General features: G+C 44.5%; 1 protein-coding gene across 1 annotated transcript in view; it reads left to right on the forward strand.

The window, feature by feature from the left end:
• Alk (ALK receptor tyrosine kinase) overlaps positions 1-21,542 on the forward strand; it is a 718,836-nt gene that overhangs the window by 221,268 nt on the left and 476,026 nt on the right. Inside the window, exon 3 of the mRNA XM_052186316.1 lies at positions 10,172-10,336. Within this exon, the coding sequence (XP_052042276.1) occupies positions 10,172-10,336 (165 nt within the window). The remainder of the gene's footprint in view (positions 1-10,171; positions 10,337-21,542) is intronic.

Raw genomic sequence — 21,542 nt, forward strand, 5'->3', positions numbered from 1 at the left:
GGTGCCTCAGAGCCACCTAGGGCACATCCAAATCTAGTGATTCCAGGTCACCACACTAGCATTTAAGCTCGGGAGTCATGGGCCTTTGCTTTGCCTCCATGTTGCCTACTTTAACCCTTTCTGAGGTCATCTCACTGGTCCCCCAACGTCTGTCCAAAGGAGAAGTAGAGGGCAGCAGGGAAAGGGGAGTCACTTGTATCTCAGCTCACATTCTTATGAGTTCTCTTTCTTTTACTCTTGATCTTAATTTCTTTCTGTCCCTTTTCCTCCTAGAGGAAGAGATACAAGTGGCCCCTGTCATTTGGGAAAGGGAGAATCAGATGAGAGTCTATGTAGATCCAAATCCCAAGAAGTCAGCCCTAGATAAGCGGACTCAATGGATTATATATGCATGTCTGCACACATATATACATACAAGTATGTATATGCTTGTAACAATAATAATTAAATAAGAGATTATTAATTTGGGAGGAGTGAGAGGAGCTCAAAGAAGAGGGAGAAAGGGGGTCTTGTAGATGTAGTGCCCAGGTATATGGGCACTATTGTGGTTATAGTGGGGAGCCATTGGAATGTGCTCAGAGAACAGGTGCATCATTAATGCTTTCTGACCCCCATTCTGTGAAGAGCAGCAGCCTGGGGGTTGGAGTCATAGATTTATCTGCCAGAAGCTTTGTGTTTAAAATGCATGAATATCTAGTTTTGCTTCCCACAGCCTGAAAGTATTTCTATCTTTAATCATGATACTACCTGACGCAATATGGTTTCAAAACTCACACAAATATACTGTTAGCCAATGATAGTTCCCTGTCCAGCCCAAATCTTGTTCTATCCCTTATTCTCAGCAAACTTCCCCATAGTTCCTTTACTATATCTGGAGATCTTGTCAGTCTTCAAGATGCTCTGCACACATTGCCCGGTTTCCTCATGCATCCCTATGTCTGTATTAAGTCTGCAAAGAGTTAGATACAGGCAAGCCCGTCTCGTCAGCTGGGCTGCAGGTACATGGCAGGTAGAGTCCATTCTAGGGCAACCTGGTCTTCAGCTGTCAAGCCTCAGGTTTGCTTGTACACTCAGCAGACACTGCCTCCCAGAGACACAGTAGAAAGAGGGAGAAGCGTGTTGCATTTTCTTAGGCCTCATGTCTACCAGCTTTCTTCTGTTGCCATGGATGCCAGCATGGCTCAGAGGTGTTTCCCAGGGTTCTCATCTCAAGCATCTCAGTTACAAAGATCCATATTGACTGGTGGTCCAGGCTGCTAAGGTTTTGCCATATCCTCTGGACTCTTGTTTATTCTGTCTGAGACCCGCCACTCCACCCACATCCACACTCACAGGGAGCTATCGCGAGAGTACCAGGAACTATTCCTAGAAACTGCAAGATCACCGGAGGTCCAATATGGGCTCAAGCCTCAGCCTTCTAACTTTTCTAGACTGAAGTCCATGCTACCTTGGCCAAGTCACTTGACTGTCTTATACCTCAGTTTCCCTTTATAAAACGAGGAGACTGAGCTTGTTAATTTAAAATGCCTGAAATTTTTGAATACAATATTTTTTTTCTGAGATGAAGGACAGAATCTCATTTTGATACCTATAGATTGTGTAGATTGAAACACTGTGATGGCCATAGATAAGAGAAATGAGAATTCTGCTTTCTGTGCCTGTCCACCTCCACTCTGTGCACTCACACACACCCCCTCCAAGGCTGTGTTTATATAATTGATTGATTGAAGGTGACATGGCCCTTCTTCTCTGCACTTGATTGCGAGCAGAACAGATGTCTTGGATTGGGTGATTGGTTCTCAGATGCATTCCAGGGCACGGGGTGATGGGAAGGAAGTGGATGATTTCAAATTCCCAGGCCCCACGATAAATGAATAGTGGGTGTGAGTGAGGGGTGGGGAGGGACCAGGTTGGGTATTTAGTGTTATGAAGTGAGTCACCAGATGTTGATGACAGCTGGTGGATTAATACTTAAGGTGACTGGTGGGCCAAGTGTCCCTTTAGGAAATTACCCAGGAAGAGGAAGTAGCAGTCCTTAATCATCTAAGCCTGGGGTGGAAGGAATAACTCCCGGCTTCCCGATGCCCAGCTGCTGAGAGCTTTGTCAGTGGACTTGTTTTGGCCACTGTCCCAAAGGGGGAGATTAGTCTTAGCCTGGTAGTTATAGAAGACGACTGAAATTGCTTATTTCACTACTCCATTTCCTGATCAGAAAACAGAGCTCTATGCAGATTAAATGGAGTGCATGATGTTGCACGATCTCTGTTAAGGTCTCTAGAGGAAGCGTTGAGTGATGAGTTCCTTCATCACTCTTCCCCTCACGCTTCTGAGTGAAGCAAGGTTTGACACAGCCTTGCCCTCATCACTGGGCATCCAGTGCTACTGTTGGCCACTGCACCCTCCTAAATAAAACTAGCCATGGTCGCAAGTTCTCAATTTGATTGAGAGACTCTGTCTCAGTGAGTTGATTCAAGAGTGATGGAGAATGAGTCCCAACACTAACCCTGGGCTTCCGCATGCTCGTGTATACACCTGCGTGTGCATGCAGATATGCATCCACTTTATCCACAGCCAAAGTTATGCCCACTATTATGTAACATCAAACTGTGCCCATCACTGCATCAGATACCCAGTGTGTGCTTTTCGAATGTATGTTTCTTCATGAAAGTTCCATGACATTGTCTCTATCTAATCACTATTTTCTAGAGTAAAGAACAATGATAGTAAACAGTTTACTCTGAAATACATAGCTGGCAAGTAGTAAAAATAAGTTTTAAATTTGCATAGCTTGAAGTAAGACAGAATAAGTGTCTTGAAGGACTCTTGTGTTACGTCTCTATACCCCTTAGAGCCTCTTACTCACAGGTGTCGATAAAGAACAGGGAGAGAGGAAGGGGTTCCCACTGTAGCCACCATCTTGAGTCATGCAAGTCAAGTCAACTCAGTTCACCCCCAAGGAGGACAAAGTGTTATGTCTGCATTACAGAATCAAGGTGGTAAGGTCATCTACCATGTAGCTAAGAAAGAATGCCCTGAAATGAGCAGATAGCTTAGTGGTTGAGCATTTGGCACACAATTGTGAGGACCTGAGTTAGGATTCTAGAACCCATATCACTGCCAGATGGCTGTGACAGCCCACCTGTCATTCTAGCCACAGAAGGCAGACAGAAAGCTGAGATTAGCCGTATCTGTGAGTGGTGACTTTAAGAGACCCTGCCCCACTGAATAAGGTATAAAATAAATTGAGGATTATTTCAGGCATAGATCTTAGGCATTCATATGCACTCATATGCATTCATGTGCATACACACACACACACACACACATGTGTATGTGGGCTTGTGCATGAACACACACATAGGAGTGAAAGAGCATGTCTTTGTTCATTACCATATATGAGCTCGTAGAGTTCACAGGAGATATTTTAATGTAATGTGCTCCCCTGTGCATAGACAAGGGAACCAAGCCTCAAGTGGTTAAATGAATTGCCTAAAAGCACAAGTCCAATTGTTATGGTGCTGGAAGCCTTTCCAGGAACTCTCTGGGGCTCTTTCCCCTTTCCGACCAGGCTAGTGTATTCTCTCAGGCCATTCTCACTGTAGCTGCTGGCCTATGAACAGACCTTCTCACTGGCAGGGAGCTTCCAGCAACCACCAAAGAGCAGGTTATAGGTGGAAGAGCACATCTAGTTAGAGAGAACCCTAAAAGCCTTCCTGGAGATGAATTAAGCCATTCGATCATTGGGAGATATTTGAAACCTAGCCATGTGTGATCTTGCCAGCTTATTCCAGAAACAACAACAACAAAGACCAGTAGGGTTTTTTTTTTTTTTTTTTTTTGGAGAATTTTCCTAATTGTATAAGTTATTGCTTTGTTTGTTACCCGAAGCTTTAAGTAATTATAATAGAAACCACAGGATTTTAGTGCCATGTCTGTAACCCACTCACTCACATCCTTCAATAAGCCCCACAATGCTTCTGGCTTCAGTTTCTACACCTCAGATGGACTCCAAAGCCCTCAGTGACTCTTAAGATCTACAGTGGAGAGGTTCTGACAGATCTCTTGAGAAAATGAGACCTTGGCTTGTGCCCCAAGTTTGGCAGCTGCTTGGGGAGTTTCTTTGTGCTGGGCACAGTCCTAAAAGACTGACCGACAGTCTTGAGAATACTAGTTCCTCCTGCTCTGCTCAGAGAACTCTTGCATGAGATGCAGATGTTCCTAAAGGCCAGCGGCAAGAGCTTCATCACATATGCCTGGCACCTCATGAGGTTTCGTATGGAATACACAGAAGCAGATTTATCAGGAACACATTGGGATGTCTATGCCATAGAGTAAATGAGCCCAGATAGATGGCCCGACAAATGGAGCCAGGAGAAGTCAACACTGGTGGTCAGTCGCTCTGACCTTCACCGAGCTCCAGCTCAGTGCTCTCTGGAGATGTGCCGTTCGAAGGGCCCTCACCAAGCAGGGGAAATGCCTTTTGTATGGTGTGAAGGACTCTGGTCAGTGCTATACGTGGCTCTGGGTAAGTCTTTCCCTTGCATAGGTCTACAGGTTTGTCAAATGAAAGAAAAAGGTTTTGATCTCAAATGTCATTTACTCCATGTTCTATCAGTCTCTGGCTCTGGCATTGTTTCTAAAAGCAAAACCACCTGTAATATGCTATAAGAGATAATACTAATAGTATTATTAGTGACCATCTTCCACTACGTCCTTCAGACTGGTGTCTAGATTACCACATAAAGACTATTCCTCATGATAAAGTGAAATCTGTATTAAGATGGGTCTGATGATGCAAATTAGCAACCTTTTAAATTCTATGGACAACTTGTTCTAGAGATAAAGTCCTAGGCCAACTGCAAGCTTCAGTTCTGAAACATACTTGACAGAGAATAAGGGTCAATGACATGGGGCCCTTAAGCTTGACATTGTCTCTTCTTGTTAATTCTACAATACTTGCTTAACTTTTTGGTACAATTGCTCTTTAAAGCTCCTGATACCTAGAAAATGGCTGATTTTGAGATGTCTTGAAAACTAAAAGTGATTGGTTGCTTGTTCCCTGCCTTGACTTAGATTTGGGTGATTTAGAAAGCATTTGTGACATCTCCGGGTTAACACTTTGAAGATTTAGGAAACACAAAGGGGCATTTGGGAGTCCTCAGGGACATCTGGATACAAAGGAGGACTGAGAGATTTTTTAAGCCCAACCAATTGGAAATCCAGTGCCTAAAGACACTAAGTCTCTGTTGCCATTCTGTGGTGTTGTTACAGCATCACGGGAGCCCGGTTCCTGGTTTGTGGCTTGGATAGGAGGCTCCATTTCCACCTCAGTTGTTGCCTTCTGAGGCACATGCCTCAGGCATGGCTGTTTTGCTGTTGTCAGTCTCACGCTTGCTAGAGACCAGAATTCCACCCTCAGTTTAGATGTTCCAGTAGGCAGTCATAGCCAGCCCCTCCAGGTATCCATTCAAGAGCATTGCATGGATCAGTTATTGTACACTTCCTGCATGACAGCATTTCACACTGAAACACTGAGTTTACTGTTAGTATAGTTGTGTTTTGAAATGTGGCCCCTATCTTGGTAAGTTTCAGGACATACACACACACTCACACACACACAGTCAATCTCTCTCTCTCTCTCTCTCTCTCTCTCTCTCTCTCTCTCTCTCACACACACACACACACACACACACACACACAGAGAGAGAGAGAGAGAGAGAGAGAGAGAGAGAGAGAGAGAGAGAGAGAGAGGTCATTCTTGACCAGTTGTACAACTTGCTTGAGGCTTCTTTAATGAGTCTTTAAGAATCTGGAGGAAGGCCCACTTTAAGTATCACATACCTATAGCCCCTTCCAGTGCTAGTGATCCTTCGGTTTGGCTATGAGAGGAGGAGCACCAGGAGATGCTGCAGCTGTGGTCCAGGAGAGTCTGTGGGCCCAGAGATGACAAATGCTGTGGGGAAAGGATGCCCTTTTCTTTATAGTTTCAAATGCAGAAATGCAGGTTTAGAGAAAACAGCCCTGCCAGGGTTCATCAGCTGCATTGTGTGCAGGTCCTAGAGCCATCACGACTATGCCCTACCAAAGACTTATTTTATAGACCTTTCTGCTCTTTTCAGTGGGCAGATCATTTCTAGAAGATTCCATTATCTTTCTTCCATGAGAGAATTGATAAGAAAGCCCACTATCGGGCAACAGTGATTGATCGTAGCTGCTCATTCAGCAGTTTGGATAGTAACTCCCTTCCTTTTTTCTTTTATAGTTTTAATTGGCACATGATAATTGGTTGTTGTTGTTTTTTTTATGGTCAGCTTCTCATAGAACAAATGGATATATTCAGAAAGATTTAGATCTCTAGATCCTTCTGAAGGTCACAGTCACTATAAAGGGACCCGATACTGAGGAACAATAGATCTTTCTGCTGTAGGTGGTGCAGAAATCTCTGGAGATGTGAACTGTTGACAGAGTTTGTGTCAAAAAACAGCCATCTCCACAGCGTCTTCAGTATCTACGTACTTTCCTCTATGCTGTGACCAAACACTGATGAGATGTGATGTAAGGAGAGAAAGATTTGCTTGGGCGGAATATAGTCCATAATGGAAGCAAAGACTTAGTGGCCCCTGGAGCTTGAGGTGACTGGTCACACTGCTCTGGTCACGAAACAGAGAGAAATGAATCCTGCTGCTCTGTGGAATTCCTCCTTTCCGTTCAGTCAAGGACCCCGGTACATGGCACTGCCCTCACTAACCGTGTTTTCCCTCTCAGTATGCATTCCCCTCTGGGATCACTCCCAAGGACACTCCCAAAGATGTGCCTCATTGTACCCCCAGTTGCTGCTTATTGTGATAAGTCAACAATTGAAATTAGCCAGCACATTCAAAAGTTACTTAATTTGGTCTTTGCCCATGGACTTTGATTCTGAAGCTATGGAGGGGGAAAGGGAAAACCCTGGATCCACATCATGCCCCAGCCTCCAGTCTCCTAGCTCTCCCAAGGAGTGGGTGTTGTCATCTTAGTAAATGTGAATGTCCTGAGTTCCAGTTTCCTCGTCTATAGAGGAGAGAACACCACCTACTTCTCAGTGTTGCTTTGTAGATTAAAAACAATCACAGGAAAAAAAATGCACATAGATTGGTCCCTAGCAGATAACCTGAGGGGCACACACTGGGTGTTTTTTCCCTTGGCTGTGGACCTGTCTTGGCCAGTGAAAGGCTGAGCCACTTTGATGAATCCATTGATCCCTCTAAATACTTACTGGGAGAGGTTGTAGCTCCTACCTCATAGGTCCCGAGTCAGAAAAGGGCAAAAAAGAGGTCTTTAAGAAGCACCCTATATATAGAACCTTTGAAAAGGCTCAAGTTTCTGAGTTTTTCCTGATGCTGTTAGTGAAAATTATATTATTGCCTAAAGATATTAAAGATGGTTTAGAAGCAAGAAAAAAAGGCAACCTGTTTCTCAATGTTTTATATGAAATTAAATCAGAATGTAGAAAAATCCAATTCAGTTTCACCTCAAAATGAGCAGCAATATTAACTCCGTCCCTATTTTAAAGCCAGGAAGTACAGCTGTGAGAGCTGAAGGGGGCCTGCCTCCAAGCAAGAATTTCAAAACAAACTCATTGAATGATGGGACATTTGCATAGCCTGCTGGATTAGGCAGAGTTTGACCTCCACACAGTGCCTTACCACACTCCCCAGAGGCCAGACATCCCAGAAGTGATGGTGCTCAGTCTGTGGTCTGTTCGCCTAATATGTACACAGGCACATTTGCCGGGCAGCATCTCACTTGGCACAGCACACCTCTGTCTCAAATAGAAAATCTTTATTTGGAGAAGAGTAGATACAATAGATGACAGTTGTGGCAATTGACGCTTTGGGAAAAGGCTCTGGTAATTGTCACTGTTGGGTAGGCGGCAGCTCTCTCCCTCCCTCCCTTTCTTTCACATTCACGAATGTGGATGGAGACTTTGGGCCCTCTCTACTTTGGCCATGACTAATTGCCATGCTGTTCTTTTTATTGGCAATTTTGGTATTGCAAAGTACCAAACACAGTACCAGTCTTCTCCTACTATTCTGATACCAAAGCAAAGTGCCTGGCAAGCCAGTGTTGAAGATTTGGGGCTAGGGATGAGACTCTGTTGTTTCAGGGCTGGCCTGGTATGCACAAAGCCCTAGGTTTGCTGGCCAGCACCACATAAGCACAGGACTGTGACATATACCTATGATCCTGACACTCGGGAGGTGGGAACAAGAGGATCAGGGTTCCAGGTCATCAGTTATAAGGGCAAGTTGGAAGCCAACGTGGGATACGAGAGACCCTTTCAAGAGAGATGGGAGAGGAAGAGAGCTAGAGACATGGAGAGAAAGAGAGATTAACAACAACAAAAAAAGCAGTTCTGCCACACACACACTAGGCACAGCATCATGGCAGCAGTCCTCAGAGCCAGGCTAAGCATCTTCAGTTCTGATAAGATACAAAGGCATCAAGTGACATGCCAACACAAGCAAGGCACCATCTCCACATTATAAAGGGAATTGTCTGAACCACAAAAGGGCAAGTAGTATTAACCTTAGAACCGGAGGATACAGCTCCTGCAGAGCCACTGGGAAACATAAAACATAAATCTCTATTGCCCAGAAGCAGAAAGATACTTAATAGAAGTGTAATTGGGAGTTTTTCCCCCTCGAACTTAGATAGTTTGGCTGTGTCAATGGGAATTACTTCAGTCCTACTCCTGGGAAGGACCAGCTGCCCATGGATATGATTACAGGACCTTCCAGCAGCTGGCTGTATGATTTCAGGACCTTCCAGTGACTGGCTGCTTGTGCCACAATCAGCTCCACTTCTCTGCTCCGTTCTGAAATTCCCAGTGCCAGGCTTATCTTGGAGATGGGAACAGTGGCCTCCGAAGCAGCTGTTTAAAAGCACCAGTGTTAATTGGGAGCTAGCACCCATTAGCATGGCCAGAGATTGATTGATTAAATTAGCAATAACCCTTCCAAAAGCAAGGACTTAGGAATCTTACCAAAGTTAAATGGAGAAAGAACTTTGGAAAACATCTGGTCAAGATCTTCTGTTTGAGGAATTGGAGGCCCAAAGAGGGTAAATGACTTCTAGAAGGTCACCAGCAAATCAGTAACAAAGGTGGAGGGCCAGTTTCCCTCAGTGCTTCTAGAATCATCTAGTCTGTAAAAGCCTTTGTTCTGCTGATACAGAAAGTGAAGTCCACACCTGAGAAGCGACTAGCCCAGCCTGGACTGTGGGTTCCCCACAGTCCTTGTCCAGTGTTCTGTCCTTTCTACAAGCAACTTTCTCTCTTAATAGCTCACAGGTGGGTAAGGAGGGTAAGAAGCAGGTGGCTGAGCGAGGCCTGTTTACGGACATGCTCTGTGAAGCCACTGGCCATGCTCTGAGAACCTGCCCTGTGCAAATCACTTCAGCCATGTTAGCTGCTAGACAGTGAATGCAGAGAGAAGAGAGAGGCCAAGTGTCTTGATCGTGAGGTAAGTATACACTGCTTAGCACAGAATGAGTGTAACTGAGTTTTCCCCCACACAAGCCCACGTGGAAGGCGGTTGTCTCAGGGCAAGGCTTCTTCCACCTGCCCTTCTCTGAGCCTCCATCCTCAGTGGCTGACCCTCATGCTCTCTCAGGAGAGAGTAAGCCAGGCCCCTCGTGGTCTTGCCCTGTTGCGGCAGAGGTTCAGGTGAAGAGAGCAGGGTGGAAAGCAAGGCTCCCCCCAAACATCCGGGTCTGCTCCAGTCAGACAGCACATGGCAGGGCCTGCCTGCGTTTTCTCCTAAACACACACTTTCTTACGGCTTGTTGTATCACTCCCAGGGGAGGGAAATGAAAGGCAGAGAGCTGGTAAATACCAAGGGCAGACTCAAATTCAGGCATCACTTGCCCAGACAGGCTGTGCTCCCCAGCAGTGAAGACTTCTCCCTCTTCCCAGGATCCCCAGCAAGCCCAGGCCCTCACTATCCTACAATATGAGTTCTGGGATAGAATATTTTCTTTCCTTTCAGCAGCCTGGAACACTGATGGAGTTGTATCTGGCCTCTCCTGGGCAGGCAGGGATGGGGAATGGGGGAATGAGGCTGGCCTCGTAGAGGGCAGGGCTCCTGTTTTGGAGAACATCTGGCTTCACTGATCTTTGCTGTCATTGCAGGTCTGGAGTGCAGCTTTGACTTCCCCTGTGAGCTGGAATATTCTCCTCCCCTTCACAGCCATGGGAACCAGAGCTGGTCCTGGCGCCGTGTGCCCCCTGAGGAGGCCTCGAGGATGAACTTGTTGAATGGGCCAGAGGCAGAGCGTTCTAAAGAGATGCCCAGAGGTAAGGGAGCTTGTCTTGAGTAGACCAGGACGAGACTTAGAGGCCTAATTCCTTTGAAACAAAAAGGTTTTCCCAGCCCTGCACAACCTTGGCTCCTTGAAAATCGGCTTTGAATATCTCTGTTTCTCCATGGCTCCTTGGCCCATGTATAACGGAACATATGAATCTAATTTAAAGATGAATCCAGCCCTTTACACTTACCAGGTTATAGAAGTATGATTCTAGAACTCTTCAACATAGATTTCCCAAGGTGGTATAAAAACTGAATAACATGTTGATCTGTTTGTCTATCTGGAACGGTGGAAAGGGACTGCCAAAGAAAACAGAAGTCACTCAGGTCAATTTGAATTTCTGAAAAAGTTCTCTTCCCCCTCCCCCCCTGTATGTTTCAAGTGATGCTCAGAACATGCACCAAAACCTATTCCAACCTTATGGAAAACTTCGAGAGTGTTCTGCATTTTTATTTGTTGAATCTGCCAATCTTAACTGGGAAGGTGCAGTTAAATGTGTGTTTCAGACTCCTCCATGAATATTCAGGGCACACGCTTGTTTTGCATGATGCTTTCCTCGGTCCTGAGCTCTTTATGAATATTGCCTGACAAATTTTTTAGGACCTGAAGATGAGACACTAACTCGTGGTACTGGTTACATATTTGGAGAGTTTTACAGGGAGGTGTGAAATCATTAAGCCCCACTGCTGCCTTCTGATCTGTTTCCAGACAAACCACAAGACTCCCAATTCCTTGGACACAGAAAACTCAGCAGTTCCTTAAATTCACAACATGGGTTTCAGGTTTTCAGGAAGAAATGAAAACTCAAGTCAGTGGGACTTGTCTTCCTTCACTGTCCTTTTGGATTCAAAGTTAGTGGGGGAAAGCCAGGACTCTGAGGAGAGGAGGACTGGACCAAGGTCACAGCTTGGGATTTCATGTGCGGGTCTAGATGCCTACCTACCACGATGAATTCTGGCTCTTTTCACAATGTCCTGTTTCAGTCTGTAGCAAAAGCTATGATCACAGCCTGTGCTGTGCTGTACCCAAGATCTTAAGAATGACTATCATGGGCTCATACATTAACAGAGCCTATCAGGGACAGGGCTCATCTGGGCTGAAGGAGATGACACAATAATCGATGCTTTTGGATGTGCATTATACACCGTCCTCCAACCCTATCACCACACAAAGCCCAGTAGCTACTGTCCCCCTCTGAACAGTCTTCCAAGCTCTTGCTTCTGCTTTTGTGCCATTTTCAGATGGCTTGAGGTTGATCCTTGATTTAAGTTGCCCTTGCCTGGATGCTAATGCCTTGTGTGTAAGTAAATTGCTCTTTACTGGGCAATGCACAGGAGTCTATAAAGAAATTATAAAAAAAGGACTGTTAAAGACACCAAGTCCAGGTATCTGAGCTGAGGCCTAGCAACTTGAACATTTTACATTATAAGATCTGGCATGTACAAAACATATAATATGTATGCACAAATTACAGATGACAATCTAAGCAATATTAAAGTTCTCTACACCAAGCCAAAAATTTAAATGCTGTCTTCCCTGGTGTGTGTGTGTGTGTGTGTGTGTGTGTGTGTGTACAAACATATGTACTTATGTACTTAGTCCACAGACATCTCTCTACCCTTGGGAGTAACTACTGTTGTATTGTATGTTAATCATTCATTTATCTTTCTTTATAGCTTAGTCGCCTAAGTGTGTGACCACACCAAGCATTTATTCGATCTGCAATCTTTTAATACAAATGGAATCATTCCATCATTCTGTAACCTGTTCATTCTGATACATGCAGCTTTGGTCTATTGTTTTGATGCCTTGTTGAATTGATTGCACAAAAGTAAGTTTCTTTTCTCTCTTTGGTCATTGAATATTTGGGCTATCTCCAGGGTCTTATAATCACCACTAACACTATTGTAAGCATTTTTGCAGATCTCTTGGTGTGCCTGTCTGAGACTCTTTGTAACATATAACAAAGATGGAATTGCTAGGATGTATATTAGATGCATCTTCCATTTCATTAGGTAATGTGAATCTATTTGCCGGAGTGGTTATACTGACTTATACCCTCCCACTTGTGATGAGTGACTGTTCCAGCCTGTGACCTTCATCCTCACTAATTATTAATATTGTCAGACTTTGTCATTCTTGTCCATCTAGCAGATGAGATAATATTTCACTTCAGTTTAAATTTTCATGGGAATCTCCAAAATTTGTATGTGTGTATGTGTACATGTGTGTGTGTGTGTGTGTGTATGTGTGAGCAGCAGATGACATCAAGTGTCTTTCCTCAACTGTTTCACAGCTTAGTTTTTTCTCAAGATTTATTGATTTATTTGTGTGTGTGTAAATGTGTGTGCATATATGTGTGCATATGTGTGTCAGTTCCCACAAAAGCCATAAGAGGGTGTTGGATCTCCTAGAGTTGGAGTTACAGGTGGTTGTGAGTTGCCTTATGTGGATGCTGGGAACTGAACTCTGGTCCTATAAAAGAACCAGTGGCAAGAACTCTTAACCACTGAGCTGTCTCTTGAAGGTGGAGCCCCTCCACCTTCACTTTTGAAACAGTATCTGCCATTAACCTCAGCAAGTCCCAGGATCCTCCGACCTCTATCTATGCTAGGATTATAGGTGTGTCGCTGTATCTGGCTTTCTGATGATCACATTGAGGGTCTCATGATTGTGCAACAACAAGTTTACCAACTGAGCTGTCCCTGACCCTCAATGGAATTCCTTAAATACATTGAGCATATTTCTTAGATGATTATAAGTCACACCTTCACCTGTGTACTGTTGACATAGGTCATCCTTCCAGGTTGACTCCAATTAATAGCCACTACTGTGGTTATATGTGGATTGTAAAACCCAACTGGGCTGGCTAGTCTCATGTCAATTTGACGTAGACTAGAGTTACTTGAGAAGAAGGAAGCTAGATTGATAAAATGCCCCCACCAGATGAACCTGTCTGTAATAAGCCTGTGGAGCTTCTTAATTGGTGGTTGATGCAGGAGTGCTTGGCTCTGTGTGCTCTGCCATCGTGGGCAGCCCTAGGCTCTGTAAGAAAGCAGGCTGAGCAAGCCATGAGGAACAAGCCAGTGAACAGCACTCCTCCATGGCCTTTGCTTCAATTCAATTACTTTCAGTTGTTGAGTTTTAGCACAGCAATAGAGATCCTAATAAGGACACCAATTTCTTGAAGTACATATTTTTTAATCACTGTAGATTTTTAAAAAACCAGTTATATTTCCTGGGTTAACTGGATCACAATGCAGTGATTTAGAGAACACTACAGCCAGACTCTGTGACAAATTCCACCGACTTTGTGATGTCATATGGTGTATGTCTGGAAGTTGGGACCTTTTACATGGTTTAAACAGTGGCAATAAATTGTGCTTTGCTGACTTCTGACCTGCTTCTCTTTCCCTGTCTCTCTTCACATGATCTCTGGCCCAGGCGAGTCACATAGAAGGCTATGAGAAACTAAATAAGGAGTTGAGGGGAGGGAGAGAAATCTCGGGAGCCTGACACATGGCAGACGCCTTCAGGCTTTTAGGAAGCTTGCTCCAAGGATCAGCACATGCAGGGAATGCAAAGACATGTGCATTAGACGACTCAGCCAGGATGGGAATACCCATTTTTAAGTACATGTTTGTCAATTTCAATCTCTCTAAAAAGCTGCCATTTCTCCCATGTGGCAGTGTGCAGCACCCATAAAGACTGGGACACAAGCAGCAAAAACGAAAGCCATTGTGCGTGTACTGTCTGCTTGACCTCACTCTTCTGTGCATGCAGATGTTGCAGCAGACTGTGTGGGTGTTTCCCCCACTGCCAGAAACCTACACTTGTTTCCTGTTCCAAGTGAAGGAGACTGTTATTAGTCAGAGCTTTCTAAAAAAGCAGAACTTATGGGAGGGAGAAGGAGGGAGGAAGAGAGAGAGAGAGAGAGAGAGAGAGAGAGAGAGAGAGAGAGAGAGAGAGAGAGAGAGAGAGAGAGAGAGATTTGTTAGAGGGTCATGGTCTAGGTAGACTAGCATATGGCTGTCTCACAACAGAAAGGCTGAGAATTGGTAGTTGTTCATTCCACAAGACTGCATGTCTCAGCAATCCCAATCTGGTGCTAGAGTCCCAAGGGTTCCTAGAGTCTATGTTGGAATCCCAAAGAAAGAAGCATGCTCTAATACTAACTGAGGAATGCCTCAGCAACAAGATGACCTTACCAGCAAAAGTGAAGCTGGCAAAAACAAAGCAAAACAAAAGAATGAGAGAAAGAGAGAGGGGAGGGAGGGAAGGAAAGAGAGAGAGGGGGGAGGGAGGGAGGGAGGAAGGGAGAGAGATTCTTTTTCTAAGTCCTTTTATTTGGATTGTAACCAGCAGGTGTGGCCCAGATTCGAGATGGGTCTTCCCACCTCAAAAGATTGAGTCAAGAAAATCCCTCACAGAAGGGCTCAGGGGCTTGGCTTTTAGGTCATTACAGATGTAGTCAAGCTGACAACCAAGATTAGCCATTAGAGTCTACTAAGACAACATAGACCAATAATAAAAATGGGGATCACCACCTCCCCTTGCTGTGGAATTTCTGCTCAGATTTTTCCAACCATGGATGTCTCTTTACTTTTCAAGGCAGTTCACTACTGTTCCTACTGAAGTAGGCTGGTAAAATCTCTTGCTCTTCAAGGTACTTGGAGGGAATAACTTTTCCAATCTGGACCACTGCAGACTCAACACTCTGATCTTCACCGTCTCTGATTTTCAGCTGTTGGAGGAGGCTTGCTTGTAGTGTTGATGACAGGGAGTAATGGGGTGCCCTTTAGGGTTTGATCTTTTTTCAACAGAACATTTATTAGTTGGATGGTATTTAGATTATGTTGCAATATTTCTTGTCAGAGATAAAGATGGGCCAGCCAAAGGTAGGAAAGTAATAACAATCACAGGTAATGAACTCTAAGAGTATAAATTTTAAATGACTTTAATTTATGGTCTCTGTAACTCAGAAGGATATGGGACATACAGTTTAGACCAGTAAGATAATAAAAGTGATCATTCTGATAGAACACAATATTAATAAATTAATAAACGCTCAAGGAATCATCAGATTGGGGCATCGTGTGACTCTAAAATGCCTGGGGCATGTCTTAATGCAAACCTGCTTCCAGTGTTACAGAATATAGTTTTTCTTCTTCCAGCAAGATTTCATTTGGGTCTCTGTTATGAACTCCAGCTTAAAAATTTAAGTCACCTTATTAACCATTCCTCAGTGTCCCCTCCTTTGCTCCATAGCTTCCTGCATAAAAATGAAGAGTGAGCTTAAACAGGAGTCTTACATGGAGTTCTGAGTCTCAAGATTTACCTTTGTTTTATTTGTAGCATAGAGGGGAAGCTACTACTGAAATTCTTCTATTTTTCATAAAAGGGAGTGTAAGGGTCCACTAATGGCTGAGGGAAGACCCCAGACTCAAACACTGTGCAAAAGCAAAGAGAATTTATTCAGCAAAACTTTCTGGATGCAGGGGCCTCCTCATCTGGGAATGTTGATCCTGGTATGTGCTCTTCAGGGTCAACCTGTTAGTACCTTTGTGATTGGCTAGGGCTCTAGGGACTTTTCATGGTGGCAAGGCATACTCCAATTGGCTTCTCAAAACTGTATTTGACTGACCACAGGTTCCTGGATCTGGATTTTCTTTTCTGGGGAACAGAAACTTAGGCCTAGTCTCCCAATCTGCCAGCTTGCGCCTGTCGTGGAGTCAGCCTGACTCTGAATAGCTCAGTCCTCTCAGCAGCTTAGTTTTCAAATTGTTGATCCACACCATCCTGAGGCCTAGAAAGCTTCAAATGCATCTGAACACAACCAGAGTTCTATCACTGAGTGGGAGCCTCTCAGCCTTCCAGTCCACACAGTTTGCCTATTAACTTCCCATGATTGCTCTAACAGATTTGTAAGAAACTGGTACAGAACAAATCCAGAAATGGATCCTCTCCTGAATATGGAAGCCAAGAGTTGGACATCAAGTCATTGACAGGATCTCTGAAGGAAAAAAAAATGTTTCTAAATGCCTTTACTTCCATAGGTATTGGAGCTTGGGGTTATCCTCTCATATCTAAGTTGGCATGTAGACCCCATGTCTTTCTCAAACCTTCAGGACATCTAGTGAAGTAGTGTATTAGTTTGTGTTCTCTAGAGTCACAGAACATATGGATAGTCCTATATAATTAGGGAATTTGTTGATGACTTACAGTCTATAGTCCAATTCCCCAACAATGGTCAGCAGCAGCTGTGGATGGAAGTCCAAGGATCTAGCAGTTTCTCAGTCCCACGAGGCAAGCAGGCAAGGAAGACTGAGTAAATCTTCCTTCTTCCAATGTCCTTATATATCTCCAGCCAGTGTATAGCCCCGATTAAAAGCTGTAGGTCTCCAACAGAGGGTGTGGCCCAGATTAAAGGCTGTAGTTCTCCAGCAGAGGGTGTGGCCCAGATTAAAGGTATGTGCATCCATGCCTTTAATCCCAAATGATCTTGAACTCGGAGATCTCCTTGTCTTAGCCACTATGCTTCAAGATCTCCATACCAAGATCCAGGTCAGAAACGTATATCTCTGAGCCTCCAAATTAGGATCATAGGTGAGCCTTCCAATTCTAGACTGTAGTTCATTCTAGATATAGTCAAGTTGACAACTAGGAATAGCCACTACAGGTAGATTCAGAAGATTGTAGTTAGTAACAGAATTTCTAATTTTTCCTTCAATTCATTTCCCTATCCCCAAGATTTGAAAACTCCTCAGAGAAACCTCAGAAGGCTGTGGTGGTAAATATTTAAATTCTCAGACTCTTGGGACACAGAGACAGGAGGATTACAAGTTCCTGGTTTCCTGAGCTACGCAGAGATCTCTCTCTGATGTAACCCCACACCCACCCCTCACAGTCCAGCCACTCTTGCCTGCTAGGGAGCTGAACTGCTTTGTGTTGCATGGCCTGACTCTTGATGCTTTGGTTATGAATTCATGCCAAGAGAGGAGAAGTCTGCCTGGTCCCCTTCATCCAGAGAAGTTCATCATCTCTGCCTTCAGCCTCCATTACCTGATTGATTAGCACCTCATCAGTGACCCCCACAGCCATCGAGCCCTACACGAAGAGGAGTTCATGTTTGCTCTTTCTGAAGGGCAAGTTCCACATGAGAACAAAAGGAGGGGGTATCTCCAGTGGGCAGGGACAGGCTGCCAACAAGACAGATGAGAAGAGCTAGGGCCTATGAGTCACGGTGCTCTATCCCAAGAGGGAACAACTGTGCCAATGTCCTAGTGCAGGCTGCAGGCCTAGCAGCTACAACCCACAGGGCTCCGAGATTGCCCTAAAGGTCACTTGGTTAATGAGACTCAATAACCGCATATCTCACCTTCTCTGTATGATCAGCCTTTATCAAAGACCTCTGGGTTTAGAAGGGTGTTGAGCCAGTGGGAACCGTGAGCAGCGATGAGCCACCTGGAATAAAAGAAAAATGCAATGGAGAGAATGTGTGATCTGCAGAGGAGGGATCTGAACAGAAAATGTCCTTTGTTCTCCCTGACTTCAGAGGGAATTGGACCATCCATGCAAGTACTCACAAGTACCAGCTCCCTGAGCTGCTGTCCTGGGCTTCTGTCTCAGTCTCCCATGGTTTCCAACTTTAGAGCAGTGACTCCTGCCTCTGCTGTATTTCCAGCCCCTTCACAATATAAAACAGCTGTGATCATGTGCTTGCGTGTACATTTGTCTTTTACATACACTCAGCTGTGGAATACTATTGGCAAGGTTTCCTTTGTTTCTTTTTAAGATGAAAAGAAGTATAATTGTAGCCACACCGAGGCTACTTTCCTGTTTCAATAGAGAGAGACTTCCTGCGTTCCTAGGTCATCTCACTCTGGTGCCATGGTTACTGTCTGCTCTGCGTCTTCCTGGGTTCTAAAGAAACATTTCAGTCCAGGTTTCCCTCTTTTCGCTCCCTTCCTGTAGCCTTCTGGTACTGACCAGGGACTCTTTCTCAGCATCTGCATTTGGTGGTGGGGGGGGGGTGGGTAAGGAGGTGGGGTGGAAGTGGGGGAGGCAGGAGATAATATCTAGACTGATGCTATTAGCATAACAGTTCTCTAGAGTCACACAATATTTCCCCTCAATGTAACTCTTAGACCTAAGGTACAGGATTATAACAAACATTTCCTATTAGATTCTCTAGAAATTACTTATGAGGGTGAAAAAGTAGAAATATTTTAAGGACCCAACAATTAGAAATTAGTTAAATTAGATGTAGGATGCCTAAACTGTCGGGCTGTTACATTTATGCTATGGGAATATATTTAGTGGGACTTGAGACACAGCTCTGCAGTTAAAGGCATGTACTACTCTTACTGAGAACCTGAGTTCACATCTCAGCATCCACATCAGGCAGTTCAAAAGTACGGTGACTTCAGCTCCAGGAGCACCTGATGCCTCTGGTCTCCAAAGGCACCTGTACACACATGCACACACAAGTGAGGAGGAAGAAGAGGAGAAGGAGGGAGAGGAGGAGCAGAAGGAAGGAGGGAAGGAAGGAGAGAGGGAGGGAGGGAGGAAGGAAGGAAGGAAGGAGAAGAGGAAGAGGAGGAGGAGGAGGAAGAAGAAAAACATATTTAGTAATTAGTAATGTAGAGAAGTATTCAAACCCTATTATTAAATTACAAAATGAAACAATAGGTTCAATACTATGCACAAGAAAAGTTGTTTTGTAAAGGGGAAAAAAACAATACTTGTTCACAAAAGTTTTCTGTAAGGAAATAGAGCAGTCTAAAAGTAAAAGTTACTTCTAGATGACTCAGTCAGCAGTGCCTCTCCTTTGCTCTGTCTAGACAATACTCAGATTTGAACCTGGGTACTACATACTTTCATAATATGATTGACACATTGTTGCTTTCTGATCCAAGGAGATGAGTATTTTTGGTATTTTGAATAAAAGTGACCCCTGTATGATCATAGAGAGTGTCACTGGGAGGTGTGGCCTTACTCAAGTGGGTGTGGTCTGTTGGAGAAAGTGTGTCACAAGGGGTAGGCTTTGAGGTTTCAGAAGCTCACCCTATCCCCAGTGGCTCATTCTTCCTACTGCCTGAGGATCCAGATGTAGAAGAACTCTCAGCCCCTCTCCAGTGCCAGGTCTCCCTGCTCTCTACCATGCTTCCTGACATGATGATAATGGACTAAACCTCTGAACTGTATGTAAGCTAGCCCCAGCTCAATGTTTTCCTTTATAAGAGTTGCTGTGGTCATGGTGTCTCCTCACAGCTACAGAAACCCTAACAATGACAGCATTCTACTGAATTTGACTTAGACTTTTGAGGAGGTGATATTAATTGCTTTATTCCACAGCATCCCAAAGAGACAATGACACCAGCTGGGGTAAGGTAGACAAGCACATGGTTAAGGGGGCTGGTTTTTTTTCTCCCTCTGTTGATGGAGAGTATGGTGTATTGTCAGTCAACATCAGCTCACAAATCCAGAACATTCCTACAACTACCAGATATCTGCTCAACTCATCTTTGATGGGTTGGACCAAGATAACTGTGAAACTAAATGAGCAATGGGCTCTTAAACACTGAGGAACCAACTGCAGCAATTAAGCTGAAGCGGCCTAGACACCCCCACCCCTCATTTTCATCTTCTCCCTACAGACTCACTGGAAGGGCCCTGGATGATCACTTTTCTATCTAGCCAGAGTCCCCGTCAAGCTAATGTCCCTGAGTAGACATGCAGCCTCTTGCTCTTGCCTCTGTTCTGGAACTCACATTAGTGTTTGGGGTTTATTTGTAGAAATGTGCCCCTTATCTCTTGAGCCATGATGACCTTGAGTCTTAGATCCTGACCCTTGAGCAATCACATCAATGGACTGTGATATGTGATTCATTCTACTGTGATTCTGGCACCAGTCTAGCAGCTGGAACTGGGATGGGAGCTTCAGAACATCTCCTGGACCTTATGTCTTTTTTGATGGTACGATATAAGTCTGTCCAGAGGGCAATGGGGAATATGTTAGTTTTGGTTCTCTTCATTGTGACAGGATGCCGAAAGAAAACAAGAATTCATCTTGACTCACAGTTTTTGAGTGAAGAGGCATGCCAGAGGCCCAGTGCCTATCAATGGCTTCGGGGAGTCTGTTATGAATTTTCCATCTTGGTGGGCTAAAAAGGCGAGAAAGGAAGAGGGAGAAAGATGAAGGAAAGGAGAGAGGGTCAGGGAGCAGGAGCTAGAGAATAAATAAGAGGGCAGGCTTGTGAGATGGGGCTGAGGGGGTGCATCAGAAATGATGCTGACATGTAGTCTGTTGTGATTTAGGTAAGACACACCCCTGGAAGTTGGACAGTTCTTAAGATGCAGAGCCCTGCTGGAGGAAGTACATTTCTAGGGGTGGCCTTAGAGACTTGTGGCTTCGTCACACCTCCAGCTCACTCTCTGCTTCCTGTGTGTTGCTGAAATGTGAAGAGCCAGCTTCCTGTTTCAGCCACCTGTCACCATGCCTTCCTTGTCATTATGGCTTCCTCCGGTGGAACTATAACCCAACATAAACTCTTTCTTCTAGAAGTTGCTTTTGGCTATGGTATTTTAATACAGCACAGAGACCTAACTGGTAGGAACCTTTAAATATCTCCCGCTAGAGATACAGTTTCTCCAGCGAGACCCCCCTCACTTCTGGCTTGAAATTATACAGTTTCTCAAAGCAGTCAGCTGAGGTCCTGGTTCAAGCAGGTAAACCTGTTGATACACTTTATATTCAGACTGCAGCAGGGGAGATAGTTGTAAGAAGCAAGGAAAGTGGGGCAGGAGTTAGAGGGAAGAGGCTTGGCCTGTGGTCCCAGGTCTGCTATTTGGAGTATTGTTTTCCTCTGTTGAGTCTTGAGTTTTGTTTTTGGTGTGTGTGTGTGTGTGTGTGTGCCTATGTGTACATGAATATCAGAGGAAAACGACAGTATTGTGCGTGCGTGCATGTGTGTGCGTGTGTGTGCGTGTGTGTGTGTGTGTGTGTGTGTGTGTCTGTGTGTGTGTGTGTGTGTCAGTGTGCCTATGTGTACATGAATGTCAGAGGAAAATGACAGTATTGTTCCACCATCTACCTTTTTGTTTGTTCTGTTTCGTTTTGTTTTGAGACAAGTTATCTTACTTTTTGTTTGTTCTGTTCTGTTTTGTTTTGAGACAAGTTATCTCGCTGTGCC

Source organism: Apodemus sylvaticus, chromosome 6 (assembly GCF_947179515.1).
Source record: "Apodemus sylvaticus chromosome 6, mApoSyl1.1, whole genome shotgun sequence".
NCBI lineage: Eukaryota > Metazoa > Chordata > Mammalia > Rodentia > Muridae > Apodemus > Apodemus sylvaticus.